This window comes from Lycium barbarum, chromosome 6, assembly GCF_019175385.1.
Source record: "Lycium barbarum isolate Lr01 chromosome 6, ASM1917538v2, whole genome shotgun sequence".
NCBI lineage: Eukaryota > Viridiplantae > Streptophyta > Magnoliopsida > Solanales > Solanaceae > Lycium > Lycium barbarum.
This window is the reverse complement of record NC_083342.1, coordinates 12,016,315-12,034,436: the sequence shown is the minus strand read 5'-3', so window position 1 is coordinate 12,034,436 and position 18,122 is coordinate 12,016,315. Positions and strand designations below refer to the sequence as shown.

Sequence of the window (18,122 nt, the reverse complement as noted above, 5' to 3'; positions counted from 1 at the left end):
AAACTTTAGATGATGCTGGCCAATTCCACTTGCCCCTAATAGGTTATGTTTGGCTGGAGTAAAAACAGGACAAGTTAAGAGGAGTAGATGTAATATGGGATGTAAAGTGAAGTAGAGATGGAGGAATAGGTAACTTTCTCAATCAGTCAAATTGGACCAAAAGAAGTATTTCCACTAGGTAAATTAATTAAAAGTGTCTTTTTGAGCTTCCTTTTTTGTTTCTAGGAAGGCGGACAATAAGAATTAAATCTACACATATTGCAAGGGATTTCCACTAGGTAAATTAATTAAAAGTGTCTTTTTGAGCTTCCTTTTTTGTTTCTAGGAAGGCGGACAATAAGAATTCAATCTACACATATTGCAAGGGAAATTTTAATCAGTACTACTAAACAATAAGCTTAGTATTAGAAGTAAATCATCCATATGCCACATGGGGGAGAGATCAATTAAGTCCTTCCTACTCCTATAAAAACCACACCTAGTGTAAGGCTAAAGGAGGTTTTTTAATTATTGATAAATTTTGATTTTAATTCTTGCAATATTTATCTAAACACATTAACCTTCAATTACTGGAAATGTATAGTTTTGATCCCTTCACTTCTAAATAATCACAAATTTCTTGAAACTTTTCGACCATTTAATTACTCATGTGTTATGTTAAACTTGTATTGTTACTCCATATTTGAGGATAATATACTTCCAGAATAGTCTAAATATAATATATTTCCTCCATAAAGGAATAAAATATACACAACAACAACAACAAAATACTCAGTGTAATCTTACAAATGGGGTCAGAAGAGGCTAGAGTGTACGCAAACCTTACCCATACTTTGGGGGTTAGAGAGATGGTTTTCGATAGACCCTCGACTCAAATGTATTGAGTTTTAATTGGACGGACCAAAATCTATACATACCCATACTTGAGGGAATAAAATTACTATTATCCCTAATCAATATTTTTTTGCTTCAAAGGTGGATAAAATCAATGCTTCAATATTTTTTAAATGGCTATGATGAGTCAGGCTGACTCATTAAGTGATCATCTTAATTAGCTTATGAGTTGGGACAGGGACTAACATTTATTTTTGGCCACAAAACCATAGTTGTACAAGTCTCCTCATATGAGGACAAAAGCGTACCATTTCTATCATTTCATATCCAGAAAAAGTTAGTGACAAATCTAGAATTAACGAGCGAGACGCAATTATCATTTCTCTTGGAAAAAAAAAAGTATTCCGAGTTAAACAGTGAGTAATTTTAAAAGGAAACTTCTTTCTACCCGGACCTTTGAACAAAAAAAACAAAAAAACAAAAAAAAGAATAAACTACAAAGTAAGTAAATTTCCTTGCACTTGCATCTTCATGATGTTAGAATTTCAGGGTTTAGAGCCTGTTTGGCCTAGCTGTTTTTGAGACCAAAAGCGTTTTTTATTTTTTATTTTTAAAAAAGGCATTTTTTTGGATATTTGAGGTATTGGCCAATTAGTAAAATTATTTTTAAGTAGAAGCAGAAGTAGTTTTTCTGCAGTTGGGGAGAAGCAGAAAATTTCTGCTTCTTGAAAAAAAAAAAAAAACAGAAGTAGAAGCAGATTTTTTTTTACAAGACAAAAATATCCCTACCATAAATACGTATTTACCAAGTATATCCCTCATTAATCCATTAATTTCTAATTAATAATTCTTTGTGTTGAATTTTAATTTGTGGAGTGATTTTGAATTTTATTTTGGTCGTAGGTTTTTACTATATTTAAATCATCATGTTGATATTATATCAGTATTTCATTTTTTTTATTTGTCTATGTATTATATTAATTGAAAATTTTAATATGTATTTTTAAATTTTAATTAAATAAAAGTAAAAACTTATTGAAGACTTTCATAATAAATATTTAAAATAATTTCTCTCTGTAAAATAATATTGATAGTAAACGTTCATTGATACTTGTCCTTTTTCGTAATTTAACACTGAAAAGTACTTTTTAAAGAAGATTAACCAAAGACGATCTGCTTACTAAAAGCAGTCAAAAATATTTTTCAAATGAATTAGCCAAACACAAATTGTTTCACACCAAAAGTACTTTTTTGAAAAACACTTTTTTAAAAAGCACTTCTTAAAATAAGCAGTTTTTAGTCGATAGGCCAAACATGTTCTTAATTAGAACAAGCAATACCATATTAATGGTGTGTTTGATATGGATGAAAATGTTTTCCATTTTTAATATATTTATGTTATGTTTTTGCAAGAAAACGACTTTTTTAATACAAGTAAAGAAACGAGTTTCGTAAGTGAAATTTCATGTTCATTGTTTTACCTCACCCCGATACTCCACCCAGCCCCATCCTTATCCTCACCCCGCACGCTAAACCCCATAGACCAAAAGTGGTAAGTTGAACACCCTTAGCTTCATCGAAAAGTTATATTGTGAATATAAAAGATTATACTGCATATACATATATTTATTAAATCTTGAGCACCCTCAATACAATTTTTAGTTTCGCCACTGCTCGAACCCCCGCCTCCCAATCCCCTAGCCCCTCGCCCCGCTCCTACTCCCAAGTACACTTCCACTCCCACCCCCACCCCCACAACCCCCGATCTACCCCCTATCCCCAACTCACCCCTCCCCCCCCCCCCCCCCCCCCCCACACACACACACCACCCTCCTTTCCACCATTATTGTGTCTAGATCATATATAAATATTTTTGGATATTTTTTTTTTACTTAGCCAAACACAGAAACATAAGTAATAAAATCACTTATTTTTTTTAGAAGACATTGTCCTTCATACCAAATATTAACTTCTAAAAGTTAAAATAGTTATAAAGAAATGACTTTCATCCATAAGTTAGGGAAGTCATTTTCTCCTTTCTAACTTTTTTTTCTTCTTAAGCTTGTAGAAAACTTTACTTCCTCGTAGAAAATAATTTGCATTACATAATTCATGTGATACGTGTAAACTTATTTTTCTCCTTACTCACATCCTGTCTTTAATTTCTGTGTGCAATTTCACGAGTAACATGGAATCAAAACAAGTTGTGGGATCTCTTGGTTGTTAATGTTTACAGTCTGTATTTCGTATCACTTACGCTGGACCACCACACCTAATTTATTCTTCATCATATATCAATCATTGTGTATGTATGTATGGGCAATATAATGGGTATTAGATTCCACGTGCAATTTTTCAACTATTCTACTTTTAAAAAGGCCCCCACTTTTTCTTCATTCTCTAATTATTTTTTGTTCTTATTAGTATTTTATTTTACTCCCCAAAAGTTACATTCTTTAATATATATGCATCCCAGTTTTTTCAGCATGCACCACACTGATGTACTCGAAGCAATCTCATTTTCATTATTGCAACTTTGCAAGTGCTCTTTTCTCGTTTCACGCGAGCTCACCCATATATATTATTTAGGGGTGGTTTGATTCAAGGGATTAGATGGGTTATCTCGAGATAAAAGTTAGAATTATTTGGGTTATTTCATGTTTGATTGGAGATATTAGTTAAAAATGGTAATATTATTTTAATATCAAAATTTTGTATAACTTATTTCATATAAAAAGTGGAATAAATTATCCAAATTATTATTTAGATTTTAATCCCGTAACTATAATCTTGAAATATCTTGGTTTGAATCACACGACCTATTATAGTTTAAAATTTATGCACTGATATTGTATATTTATATAATCAAATCACTTAAAAGGAAGTACAAATAATTTATTAAATATTAATTAAAAATAATTGTAAGTAAATATGTTATAATAGGTTAAATTATAAATGATATAAGTATTATTTATATTATTAGTACATACATGAAATTTAATCATTATCACACTTCTTAATCTAAAAATGACAGAATTTGAAATACGAGGATTAATGCATTCGATTTTTATGCAAAATTGAAGATTTATAACATGTAATTGTTGATTATCGATTTTATTCTAGCTGAACTGTTTTGCATTTATCATATTTAAGGGGACCATGGACTTTCGGTCTTGTTTCAAGTACATAGGAAAATTATGAACATCCACGTTTTTTTAGTTATAGAGTACTTATTAAAAAAAATTAATGATACTTTAGTCAAATAAAAATGCAAATCCACATGTTACGATCCATTTTAGGACGCTGTTAGGAGGGGACCATATTATCCTTCTACGGTTAAAACATTGCTTTCTTTTCTCGAAATAATATTTATTGATTACTTTTCGATTATATTTCTAAGAAATGGTCAATATTATGAAATTTCAAATTTTACAATTAAAATTTCATAATAAAGTCCTAAAACTTTATCTGTTGAATTTGAAACCCTATAACAATGGCTATTTTAAGAACTGAACAATAATTATTTATGAATTTTAGCCTTACTTTTCATTCAATGTTGCTACTCGCTTTTGCATCTAGTCCATGTGCATGTTAATATGAATTTACATTGTGTAAGATTCATTAAAGAGTGAAACACTCCCATAACAAGTTTTTTTTTTCATTCCTAAAGCTTGAATCTGAAACGTTTAAATTTTTTAAATGAAACATTGATTTCTTTCGTTTCAATAGGATTATTAAGTGATTTCCAGGAGTTCAAAAGCATACAAGCTTGTGAAGAGCAAAGAAAAATAATTTGAGTTTAAGTTTGGACGATGTATATATTTTTATAATATCAAGTTGAATTGTATAATAATGAAAAACTGTTTATAGACACTTTATTATTATAACATGAAAATAAAATAATAATTATAATAAATTAAACATGTAAAATTCTCTTACTATTTATGTATTATAACTTTTTCCCCACGTTTATGTATATAATTTAAATTTTTAAATATTTTCTTGGAATTTCCAAAAGCACCTTCAAATCTAAACGACCTACGTCCTAAATTTAAGTTCCATTTCATTTATCTTTCTGTCGTCTAACTTATAGTTATCTTTTTTAAAAATAAAATTTATTTTCATTTTGCTAGTTTTGCTACCAACAAAAAGCAATAGTATAACAAATGTTTACATCTTTCTTAAGTGAATATTATTGAAAAGTAAGGCTATACGTGGCCACCATACGTTCTAAACTAAGAAAAGCACATACATAAGCGTCTCAATCTTATCGTCTCCTAAGAATAGTGTAATAGTTCAGTGACAACGAGATCTGAATTAAATTTTAATATGAGGTGAATTCAGAATTTAAACTTTATGAATTTGAATTAAGTATTTGATTACAACTTTTAAATTTACTAAGTCATCACTTATTTTTTGAACCTTTTAACATATGTACAGGGTGTGAATCTAACCTAATAAATTAAGATATTTTTTACTTTCTTTTAACTATGGAAAAGAAAGGGCTTAATCAAACTAACTTCAGTAAGATAACCCTATTTTTAAAGAAGAAGAAGAAGAAGATGTTATATACGCTTTTAGAATAAATTACTTCTTATGCTATCAGATAACGTAAAGCATATTTAAACTTTAGCTTCTTTAAATTATGATATCATATGTAATCTTTAAACTAAAATAATTTACTTTCTACGATAGATAAAGACAATCTATCTAATATCAAAATTCGTTACTCATACTACAACATATATCAGGTAAATTCAAAAATAAAAATAAAAATTGTAACCTTTTTCTCCTTCCACCCTATCTTTTATACAAAAAGAGTATTTATATTGTTATTTACCTTAAACATTTACAATTTATCATGACCGAGTGATTTAATGAAGTAAAATTAAATATTAATTAATTTTAATTAAATAAAAAAAATTCTATATTTAAATACATAATATGCATTGTATTGACTAGGTGTCATTTTATCCACAAATAGAATGAAGGGAAAAAAAAATACAGAAAAGGAAAGAAAAAATTTACCGGCAGATACAGGTAAAGTCAGTTACACATTCAAATCGCAATAAAAAACAAACCAAAAACAAACACGTCCCCCACCACGACTCCACTCCACTAACTGTCTCCACCTCACTCCACTCCACTCTCTTCCTTACGTGGTTAAATCTCAGCCCTTCATCCATCCACCACCTCTACCTACCACCCCTTATATTTTCCTCTAATTACACTTTCACCCCCACCACAAGTTCCTTCATTTAATAAACCTCAAACTTTTTAAGCAAAAAAAATGGCGAAACAAAATCCAAAAAAGCTTACACAATAACACAATGACATATGCAAAACACCATTCTCATTTATACATCTTGTTCATACACGCAAAGTAGAATTATATATACATGTGCGTGTATAAAAAACAGGAATGTATACATATATACGTTACTTTTCCTGCCTCAATTTATGTGGCATTTTTATGTTGTTGAGGGTCTATTTGATTAATATTCAAAGCTAAATTGAATTATATTAAACTCAATATTTTAAAACAAAAATTTTTAGATACTCTTTCCATCCAAAAAGTTATCGTACTTTCCTTATTAGTTTGTCCCAAAAAGATTGAGATGCTATATTTAGAAATAAATTAACTTTATGAGATGATTTACTGTCACACAAATATTTAGGACTTGCTTTGGACCACACATTTCAAAAGTTTTACTTTGTTTCTTAACTTTATGCCAAGTCAAATTAAGACAACCTTTTTGAAAGGGAAAAAGTATAATTTAAAATGTCGATTAAAGTTCTAGTACTTTGAATAAGTAAAGAGTGTCACATAAATAATGGACGGAGGAGTATATAGTGAGAGGAGGAAATTTTTGACCCCAATTTCCTTCACTTAATAAAACTCAAACTTTATCATCATCAATGGCGGAACAAAATCCAAAAAATGCTTATACTATAACACAATGACATATAAAAAACACCATTTTTCATAGACAGATATATGTGACATCTTTGTTCATCACGAAAAAGTTGAATTACATATCCATGTACGCGTACAAAGTAGTAGAACCTATTCATATGTGTATGTTAAATACTCTCTATGTCCCAAACAAAGTTGAATTTCAAGAGTTAAACCATTTGATTTTGACTGTGAATTTTGACATAAAATCTTTATATTTTTTAAAATAAAATTAATATATTTAGGAATTGCATAATAAATCACTTGACAATTCAAAATATTTAAAAAATATATAAAAAAATACAATCAAAGAAATACTTGTTTAAATATCGAAATGCGAAATTTACACGTAAATTGGGACTTAGGGAGTACTACTATATAGTGAGAGAGGAGGAATTTTGACCCCCTATATTTTCCTCTAACTACACTTTGACCCCAATATTTTCCTATAATTACACTTTGACCCACAGTTTCCTACACTTGAAAACCTCAACTTTTTCATCACCAATGGCGAAACAAAATCCAAAAAAAGCTTACACAATGACATACACAAAAAAAACACCATTTCTCACATACTATTTTCTTTGTTCATAACCTTACATTTACATAAATATACAGGAATCTATACATATATATATATATGTTTATATAGTGAGGGAAGAGCAATAATAGTAATAGAAAGAGAGAGAGAGATAGCTTACAGTTTACGCTGTTGAATAATTTTGAGGGAATTTTCCATGGCTGACGTCAACGAGTCGTCATCATGGAGAGAGAGCATATCCAGTGTAGTCGGTGACACCGGAATCCGGTACAATTCGAGGTATTCCGGTGGTTACCGAAGAAAAATACTTTATTCATAAACTCATAAATCTGTAAATGTACTGCTATTACATACTTCGACTCAAAACAGGAAAACCTGTATGATTTTTTTTTTTTAGTTTGAAACTTGAAATTTGAAAATTTGAGTTTTTGAAATTGTGATTTTTGGAACTTTGAAGTTGTGTTTAGACATGCGTTTTACTTAATTTTTTTTTTTTTTTGAAATTTTGTGTGTGGAAGTGAAATTTGTCGCAAAAACTGGTTTGAGCTAGTTTTTGGAACTTCAAAATATTTTGATTCTTTTTTTCTTCAAAATCTGATCAAATTTCATGGTCAAACACATATTTGAAGATGAATTTTCAAAATCTGATCAAATTTCATGGCCAAACAGATATTTGGAGATGAATTTTCAAAATCTAATCAAATTTCATAGTCAAACAGATACTTGAAGATGAATTTTCAAAATCTGATGGCCAAACAGATATTTGAAGTTAAATTCTCAAACTCTGATTAAATTTCATGGCCAAACAGATATTTGAAGATAAATTTTCAAAATCTGATCCAAAATCTACAGGCCAAACGCTAACTAAATTTGACTGTAAATCCTAACTAGACATGAATTAAAACACTAAATTCTAACTAATTTTGGTTTCCAACAGTTACGTGGCGGCGGAGATGAAAGGTAATGATGCTGAGAATTGGAAATTTCATGCGGTGGAATTTGCGAAAGGATTTGGGGAGATGAGTGTGGAGTTTGGGAAAGGAGTTAGGGATGTGTTGAAGCAGAGTGTGATAAAAGAGGATTCGATACTTGTGAGGAAAATTGGAGTGCCTTGTTATAAGGTTTGCAGGAGATTGAGTTTTTTGAATGAATATTTGCCAGAAGATCGTGATCCGGCTCATGCTTGGAGTGTTATATTATTTGTCTTGTTTATTGCTTCTGCAGGTAACTGTAATTTAAGGTTCTATCGCTTGCTTTTATGGGAATGTAGGTTGAATTTGATGAACTTTGTCTGCTTTTTAAGAGCTTATGAAATTTCAAGTAATGTTGATTTTTGAAGTAGGAATATATTTGCTTCAACTAGGAAATTTCTTATAATGATCACATATTTCTCATAGATGAGGCTGGTTTGAAGTTGGGCTGCTGCTTTAGTTATCTGGCTACTGAGGGTGTGTTTGATGAAAATGTTTTTGTTGGAAAATAAGTGGTTTTCCTACTCATTTTTTTGTGTTTGGTACGCAAGTTGAAAAATGTAATTTTAAGAGCATTTGCATATATTTAAAGCAAAACACTATGAAGTTTTTGAATTCAGAGTGCAACTTCTGGTGATGGAGTGTAGGAAGGGGTAGGTGGGAGTAGGGCAGGGTGGTGGATAGTGCGGGGTGGGTTGGGGTTGTGTTGGTGTGTTTATTGATCCGGAAAATGTTTTCTCTCAAAATTTTTAGGAAAACATTTTCCATAGGAAATCATTTTCCGAGATATTTAATGCAACCAAACAAGGGAAAATAATATTTTTCGGAAAACATTTTCTGTCATACCAAACACATCCTGAGATGTTGTCATTTTGACTCTGAGAATGGTTCTAGGTCTTGTTAATTTGGTCCCAAGGGGACAAACTCTCGCTGCAGTTGGAATTGTAATGTTTCGATTTTGAATCTCGGTGGTTGTGCTTGGCCTTTCTTGTTCATTGTTAACTATGTTGATGCGAAAAACAACACTTATTAAGAGTGCATTTAGAAAACCAGCCTGCATCTCGAATTCCGAAGGGTGGTGAAAAAGGAGGATAATTCGCATTTTCTCACCTTAGGGAATTGATTTATCTCATTTGACTTTTGTTGTAGTCTTCGCTGGTTCAATTTCAGAGATGTTGAACCAGTTTGTATAACTATGGCATTCAATTGGTGAGATGGTTTAGAGGGTCATTTCTCAGACTGTAGATTTAGAAGGCTGTTTCTCTGATTGTAGTCACTGTAGGACACGAGGATTCAACTCCAATCTACCATGGTGGAGTAAAGCACTTTGATTCTTCCAGCATTAAAACTAGTTTCACCACGTCTTTGGAAACATATTGATCAACAATCTACAGGAACTATGGTCATGACTCTGATATATGTGGATGGAGAAAGGCTCGTCTGCATAAATGATAATCAGACATTTATAGCTTCTGCTTTCAACTTTTACACCAGAGCATATGGAGTGTGAAAATTTCCAGATTGGTGTCTGGCTTGAAATAATATGCATGATTACCTGATATAAAAAAAATATGCATGATTACTTGTTGAGCTTCACAAGGTTATTTTTCCTTTTAGGACTAGAATGTCGTCAGTAATTGATAGAGAACAAAAAAAGTTCGAGTTGCTCTCACTGTTCCACAGGAATTTGTGAAAATTAGGTTATACAGTGGGTTGAAAATTTGGTATCTGTCATTTCTGTTGATCAAATTCACCTATGTATGCAAATGTCCTCATGATCTCAGGACTGGTCGCTCATGTTCTCCCTTTCTATACATTTACTTTATATAATTGCTGATTAAAGCTAATCTGCAGTGCTGATTGCAAGTAATGATTATCCAACTCCATCGGTCAGGAAAGTTTATATACACCCTCCAAGTGCTAGTCGAATTTTGCTCCCAGACGGTAGACATTTGGCTTATCATCAGCAAGGCGTTCCTGCAGAGCTGTCTAGATTTTCTATGATTGCTCCACATTCTTTTCTCTCGTCTCGGCTTGCAGGTATTGTATTAAATATTAGCCCTTAAACCTTTCCAATCAACACTATGTATGGTCACCCCTGCTATACTTCCCTTCTTCCTGTTCTCTGTTTTCACCCCAAACAAACATAGATCAAATTGGTTAATTCTGCTATAGTCGTTTATGCAAGCTTTTGCATATGCATTAATGGTGTGTGTTTGTTTTCCCAAACAAGCAGGAATACCTGGCATCAAGACTTCTCTGCTGGAAGAATATGGTATTCGCTTGGTAACGTATGATCTTCCAGGATTTGGAGAAAGTGATCCTCATCCTTCCAGGAACCTTGAATCATCAGCCATGGATATGCTACATTTATCATATGCTGTCAATGTTACTGACAAATTCTGGGTGGTGGCATACTCTGGTGGAAGTATGCATGCTTGGGCTGCCCTTAGATACATCCCTGACAGGATTGCAGGTAAAATTATCTGTCTTTGCTTTTGCAATTTGTATGTCATTCCCCTCTCCAGTGCACATGCAAGATTCTTTAGATAAATCATTCTGCGGCCAACTTAAAGAAACACCTATGTGGCTTCTGTCAGCCTGTCACAGTCAACGTGTTTGATGGCTTATCACGGGGGTTCGGAGGCTTTACAACTCCATAGCTTCTTTTCAGGGCTAAAGGGACACAAAAATTTGGTAAGAAAAAAAATGGACACAAAAAATTGCCAAAGAATAAGAAGTATTGACGAAGTTTATGAATCTTGTCAAATGAGTGAAACACTGCAACTAACAGAGTCCTCATTAACTGAAGTGCCATGAAGGCCTAAAACATGCTTTTGCAGTTGGAAAGATCACCAGCTTCTACAGTGGGTGAAATAAGGCCTGATAATACTGTTGATGCTCCTCTTTGAATTCTGGGTCCCTAGGGTTCTTCAAACATTTCATTGCACCTGAGATTTATGGTGAAGATTTCAAAAGCCCCATCACACTTTATTCTGGTTCACTCAAGATGCGAAACAAAATTTAGGTTAGCATCATATTCTCTCAGTTGAATCTAATTGCTGAGTGGATTTGCAGGTGCAGTCATGGTTGCTCCAATGGTTAACCCATATGAACCAAAAATGACCAAGGAGGAGAAGAATAAAATGTGGAAGAACTGGACAGCGAAGAAGAAAGCCATGCATATATTAGCTAGGAAGTTTCCAAGACTACTTCCTTACTTTTACCGTAGAAGCTTCCTCAGTGGAGTCCATGACCAGATCGAAGCACGGCTTGCCTTGTCACTTGGAATAAGAGTGAGTAACCTTGGTTCTACTATGAAATAGTGTAACAAGAGTAACACTGCAAAGTTGATTGTATACATCTTATTAAGATAGATTCATGAATGAAATAAAGCTAAAGAGAAATCAAATCACTAAAAAGTTGTTTACGCCTTTATTTGTAGTTAAAAAACAGCATTGTTTTATAAGAGATCCTGTGGAGGTTGAGTGATATTTTCACAGGTCAACATTTCCTAATCGATAGAATGACTAAACCTTTCCAGGATAAAGCTTTGTTGGAGCACCCATTGTTTGATGAGTTCTGGCAGAGAGATCTAGAAGAATCTGTTCGACAGAAGAACGCGAAACCATTTGTGGAGGAAGCTGTCTTACAGGTTTCAAATTGGGGTTTTAGCCCTGCAGACCTCAAAGTGCAGAGGAAACGCCCTGGAAAGGGTATTTTGCATTGGATTAAATCTCTATATGGTCAAACAGAAGAAATTTTGACTGGATTTATTGGTCAAATACATGTATGGCAGGTTGGTTCATTTCTCCTTTATCCGTTTATATTCTTAAGACGAGTCTACTATCCTCTTGATTAATCTACATAAGCCAACACATTTCTTTATCTCGTGTGTAATTAAAATTTCCAAATTTTATCAGGGGATGGAAGATATGGTGGTACCGCCATCCACAAGTGATTTTTTGCAGCGAGTCCTACCAGATGCGATGGTACATAGGCTCTTATACGAGGGTCATTTTACTTATTTTTACTTTTGCGATGAATGCCATAGACACATTTTTAGCACTGTTTTTGGAAATCCTCAAGGACCTCTTGTCCCAGAACCAGAAGCAGAGCAATCTCCCATCCAAAACGATGACGGAGAGACACAAGATACAATTATGGGTGATGTTGCCACTGATGAAGAGAATGTATCTAGTCTAGTTAATTCTGATAAAGAAGACTACATCGACTAGCTTGTCCACGAAAACCGTCCAACTGTCCGTTATCTATATGGCCACTGCATTTCCTTCCCAGCCTTGTGAATAATACGAAGCATAGATTACCTAGGAAGATATAGTTACAGGAAAGATCAGTTTTTTTTTAACACAATACTATATAGTGTAAGATCTACTTATTACAAGATCACAGCTATAAAGATGAGTCTCGTTATATGATTTTGATTAGGCTGGGTGCTGTTCACAGGAGAAAAAATTAGCCTTGGCAATTGATAACGTTGGCATATTTATCTTGACTTCTTTTCATTTACTTTTTATTTTTCCTTTTAGCATCTTTGGTTATAAAAAGGTCCAAGAAAGTTTGGAATAAAAGCATTTTATTTCTAGTGTTCCTTTTTGTGGTGTATTGAATGTTGAAAAACTATTATCTTCCTCGGCTCATATCACCAGACCATGAGAATCATGAGAAAAATGAAGGAATATGATTTGGTCATCAAAATAACTTGCAACAGATGCATAGACGTGTTTTTACATATAACTTGTTTATTTAAATGTGATTTTATATATTGTTTTCACCTCATTAAATTGTTTAATCATGGTAGATTGATATTACTAGGTGTAAGCCATGCAGATAAATCTTTCACCGTGTTTTGCTGGTTTGTCTCCCTATTCTATTTGTTAAATTAAATGAGTGACACAATTGAGTATAGGGTTAAATGGTTGAACTACTGGTTTTAAAAGTTCTTTATACCTGGCTTTTTTCAAAATTAAGTTACTTTAAATTCTATAATATTTTTAAAATTGTACAGTAATAAAGAAAATTTATTTGATTTCTATATATTTACCGTGTCGGACAAATATGTAGAACCCTAAAAGAAGAGTAAGGGAACAAGAGTATAAACTGACGGCGGAAATATCTATCGAGTTTGGTAAGTTAGGTTATTACAATTTAACAATTGTATTGTTTCTTTATTCTGAAAAGTTGGGGTTCTCAATTTCACCTTTAGGTCAACGTTGCCTTCCCTATGACTCAAACTTTTTAAATCATTTGCATAATTCACACATCATAAAGCATACCCTTATTATATTTGTAAAAATCAAATATTTAAACCCTCCATGTGTATAGGAAATTGCAAATATTTAAACCCTCCATGTGTATAGGAAATTGCAAATATTTAAACTCTCCATGTGTATAGGAAATTGCAAGAAGCGTACCCATCGAATGTAAAATCGAAGGGAGATAATCGAAAGGAAATTGCTACTAAAAGTTTATGAAAGTTTGAAAAGACGACAACATGCAAAAAAAGGAAGAAGATATCTATCTTATTCCCATGATTTTTCTACCTTAGATATGTGGAGGAACTGATAGTATAAACAGTTCTATTAAGTAAGAAATTAAACAGGTGAACAAATGCTTTTCAAAATTTCATAAATAGACATTTTTCACTTTTAATATCAATCTATTGTTTATTATCTTATTCTTTTTAGAGCCCGTTTGGATTAGCTGGTTGTAAGTAGCTCATAAGCATTAAGTATTAAAAATTGATCTTATAAATAAACAGTTACATGTTTGGATATAAGCGTCGAAACTGCTGGTAGTTGATGTGTTTGGAAAAAGAAAAAACCCCTGATAAATTGTTCTTTTTTTAGAATGACTAAAATATCTGTAAGCTTTAGCGAAAAATTATAAATTTAAATGTATCTTTGGAAAAACAAAAGGAGAAATAACGGATACGGGGAGAAGAGGAAGTTGGAAATTTTATTTTTGGAAAGATATTTTGAGAAGTAGAAAAAATATTAAGGATAAAATAGTAAAATACTAGGTCAAACAAAAAATGATGAAAACCATAAGGTGGATAAGGCCAACTTATTACCAAACCAATAGAAACTTAAAAGTGCTTATAAGACAACTTGACCAGCTTATTGTAGGTATCTTTCTGCATTTTAGTATTAAATACTTAGTACGTAGTTAAATGAAAATCATACATCTCTAATATTCTTATAGGATTTCTATTAGTATTAGTATATAAGATGAGTCATACAATAAGGATGCTAAACGTAAATTTCGATTCTGTTTTTAATGATAAACAAGAGTATGCAACTTTTTTCTTGTTTTGGTCCAACTTTCTGATTTTGGGAATTGACTGACGGAGCAAGGGCCTAATATGCATTCATTTACGAGAAAATGAATATGGTCCTTAATGTACGAGCTTTGGTTAAATTTGATCCTCAATGTATAATCATGAAGGAAATAGTCTTCAATATATTTCAAAAAATAATCAATTTGATCCTAAGTCATATAAATAAAGACAATCTATATATTATTAAAAAGAGGATAGTTTGCCTTAAGATTTTAACAAGTGTCAGCGTAGGATAATGACACGTGGTAGTTTTTAGGAAAAAAACAGTTAATTAGTTAAACAGTAGTTATTGTCTTTTAATCTATATTTCACTTTAAATTAAAAAAAAATCTATAAGTAGTTATTAAAGATATCTGAATTTGGGTGTTTTTTTTTTTTTGTACGGTTTTACCCTAAAAAAACTGAACAATTAGTTTTAAGTAGTGGTCAAGAATACCACGTTTCTGCATATCCTTCAAATTTATAACTACAACTTCCGTGACATAACCAGTTTAAAAATTTGCCTGCTCTTAACATTCAGTTTTTAAAATTTATAAATAACTTCTCATACTACAACCAACCCAAGCCTCACCCACGTTCCCCATTTCCCATTTCCACCTCTAACTCAACTATTTATATTTTTCATACACTAATGCTGTAACGTCATTATTTAATTCGGAGACAGATTTAATATTATCTTCAAGTTCATATTTGTATTCAGTTTTAACTACAATGTCGTACATAAATGTGAGTATGATGATGCTGGAATTGAGGGAGGTTTAGGCAAAGTTTCGAACGAAATGACTATATTTTGTATGGTTGTTGTGGGCATCAAAGGAGTCTAAGATGATTGATGCAGAATTATGAGGAGTATTATGAAAATTGTCACTGTAAGCCAAAGATAGGTATTTATCATTTGTTAGTTTATATAAAAGTATGAGTTTTCCGCTAAATTTTTAAAAAGAATATGCACGTTGATAAGACAGTTTGTTTCCTAAGCTTTATGTATGTCTAAATCATTCCTTGCCGAGGAGAAGGCGAGAACTGAGAAGATTTTGGTCTCACTAGAAAATCTTCTTCTTTTTTTTTTGGTTTTTGTTTTTTGGGTGTGGGGGTGGGGGTGGGGGTTGTGGGGGCCTTTAAATCTATGAGTACTATTGTTTTGTCATGCATTCTTTTAATCTCTTCTGCATGGAATTTATTTGTTTGTAATTGTTCCAACTTCCAAGTGAGGTTTTTAGTGAGAGATTAAGTGATGCCCATGGAGTATCTTAAAAGGACAACTTGGAAAGACATTATTCTATAAAAGTAAATTACATCTTAAGTAAGCTGATATACATTTTTTAAAACGCAATAATCAATGGATTTAAAGTAGTAATCTCTATGCTTCTAAATTTTTATCATTATGTTTTTTCTTGCACTATAAATTTTAACATGTTATTGTGCACTATTATTTCACTATTTTTCATTTTATGTTGGTAGTATTACTAGCTGGGTTCAAATGTTTGACGACATCTCTACCGGGAGTATTGTTTGAAGCTTTAATGGTAAGAGCATTCCCATAATACAATATTTATTAGGTTACTTAATACAAAAAAAATTGTATAGAATTTGAAGGTTCGTTCTGGTTATTACATTTCTATTTCAATATTTTATATGAATCAAAGTTTTTTTTTTTTTTTTTTTTTAATGTTTAGCAGTTTAACATTTTTTTTTTTCAAAATAAATGGTGTTCTTTCATCTAAAATTGTCTTAAAATTTAATACATGTTCTGGTTTGGATATCCAATGGAGCTTTCATGCATATATATTTTTTTAGTTGTCATATACGTTCTAATATAATGCTAAATGTCTTAAAATGAATATTCTGCATGTAGTTAATTCGTGAGAATAATTATGCTATATAGCTTGCGTTTTTTTATTAATTAAATCTCTGTATTCTTAGTCATGTATGCTGATGTTAAGATTTTGTTTCATTGCAAGCTTCGGGAAATTTGAATGTGAATGATTTTCTTAAATAATTAATAATGAATAAATGAGATAGTCAATGGGACTGTCTAAATCAATGGGGCCTAGACTTTATTTAAGGAACTAATAGGTTTGATTCTCTCTGCTAGACATATTTTCTTTGGTTCATATAAAAATGTTGTGTGTTAAATTTTTTAGCGTTCCTTTACCCTGTGAGTGAAAATCGACATTGTGCAAATGTTTGGTTGGTGTTCTTGTGTCGTTTTAACACATGTTTTACTAACTCAATTTTTTTTGTTTAATCTATGTTGAAAATCTTTATTTTCCTTTTTTTTTTTTTTTAACATTCAACTCTTGAGTACATTTAGTCCTAATCATGTATTTTGTTACATATCTAAATTAAGGCTAATGATATTCTAAATCGCAAAAAGCTTTTGTATCAGAAATATTGTTTTGAATTGCTTAGCATGATGTGAATAACATGACCATCATTTGTGTTGTTATTTAAAATAATACATTAGAAAATTAATATGGCATTTGGCAAGTGGATATAACAATTAAATTTAATATGTTCAAATGAGCAACATCATATTTTGATGTGGTTAATTTATTTTTTAATTCTATTCGCACAATGTGCGGGTCATTACACTAACATTGAGGAGCTGAAATAAAATTTGAATCTAATGTGATGTGTGAACATATTCACAGGAAGTTGAGTTTTTGTGGTTGTCTGGTACGTGGAATCAATTGTCAATAGCCACTTTGGGATTTTTATGTATTTACTTGTGTAGTCGATTTCTTTCAATAATTGTTCTTTTTATTTCTTCTATTGGATCTTTTAGCAATAAAAAATTGTATGTACTATTTTGCTTTGCAGCTAGAAGATTGAGATATTATTTGCTTTCAGAAATTCCTTTGAAACCAAGACAACAAACAATATTACTTCCCAGAAATTTCTTCATTTTTGGAGTAACGTCCACAATAATCATCAGGTTTGTGATACATCCTCTTATTGTGATATTACCTCCTGAGTATAAACGACCGTATAATATGTGAAGAAGCAGTGGCAGCTACATATGCTATAGGAAAATGTTTGTCTGTAATAAGACTGATCCAAAAAAAAAAAAAATAAGAATATAAAATTTATAATATGCCACACATGGTTTAGACACGTCTATTTCTATTATCTCTCTCCTTTTTTTTTTTTTTTTGGTGAAACGATCCGCGCATCGCGCGGGTACGTACACTTGTTACTGTAAAAATAGAAGAAGATCCTCGATATGTACACCGCATGTGCTATCAAACAAGGTTATCTTCTTGTATCGCTTAATTCGATCTCAGAATCTACATTAAAATTACTAAACGTGTCTTGAAAAAGTTACGAAATTTTTTTCAACGCAGGAGTAGCATTTGAAGAAAATTGCAATTTTATGATGAATATATTCAATGAAATATGAAAGAGACCTAAAATGTCTTTGATTGAGCTAAGCTCACTAAGGAGAAAGATACCGAG

At 31.6% G+C, this 18,122-nt stretch overlaps 1 protein-coding gene across 1 annotated transcript; it reads left to right on the top strand.

The window, feature by feature from the left end:
* Positions 1 to 7,291: 7,291 nt before the first annotated feature.
* Positions 7,292 to 12,914, top strand: LOC132600796 (uncharacterized). The gene is made up of 7 exons (XM_060314188.1): positions 7,292 to 7,610; positions 8,269 to 8,555; positions 10,157 to 10,342; positions 10,539 to 10,778; positions 11,381 to 11,598; positions 11,847 to 12,101; positions 12,226 to 12,914. Exons 1-7 carry the CDS (start codon positions 7,528 to 7,530, stop codon positions 12,538 to 12,540), a joined length of 1,584 nt encoding a protein of 527 aa, XP_060170171.1. The 5' UTR covers positions 7,292 to 7,527; the 3' UTR covers positions 12,541 to 12,914.
* Positions 12,915 to 18,122: the final 5,208 nt, after the last annotated feature.

Coding starts and splice junctions, on each gene's coding strand:
- LOC132600796 (XM_060314188.1), top strand. CDS start 7,528: ATGGCTGACGTCAACGAGTCGTCATCATGGAGAGAGAGCATATCCAGT. Junction 7,611..8,268: donor GGAATCCGGTACAATTCGAG/GTATTCCGGTGG, acceptor GGTTTCCAACAG/TTACGTGGCGGCGGAGATGA. Junction 10,779..11,380: donor CATCCCTGACAGGATTGCAG/GTAAAATTATCT, acceptor GTGGATTTGCAG/GTGCAGTCATGGTTGCTCCA.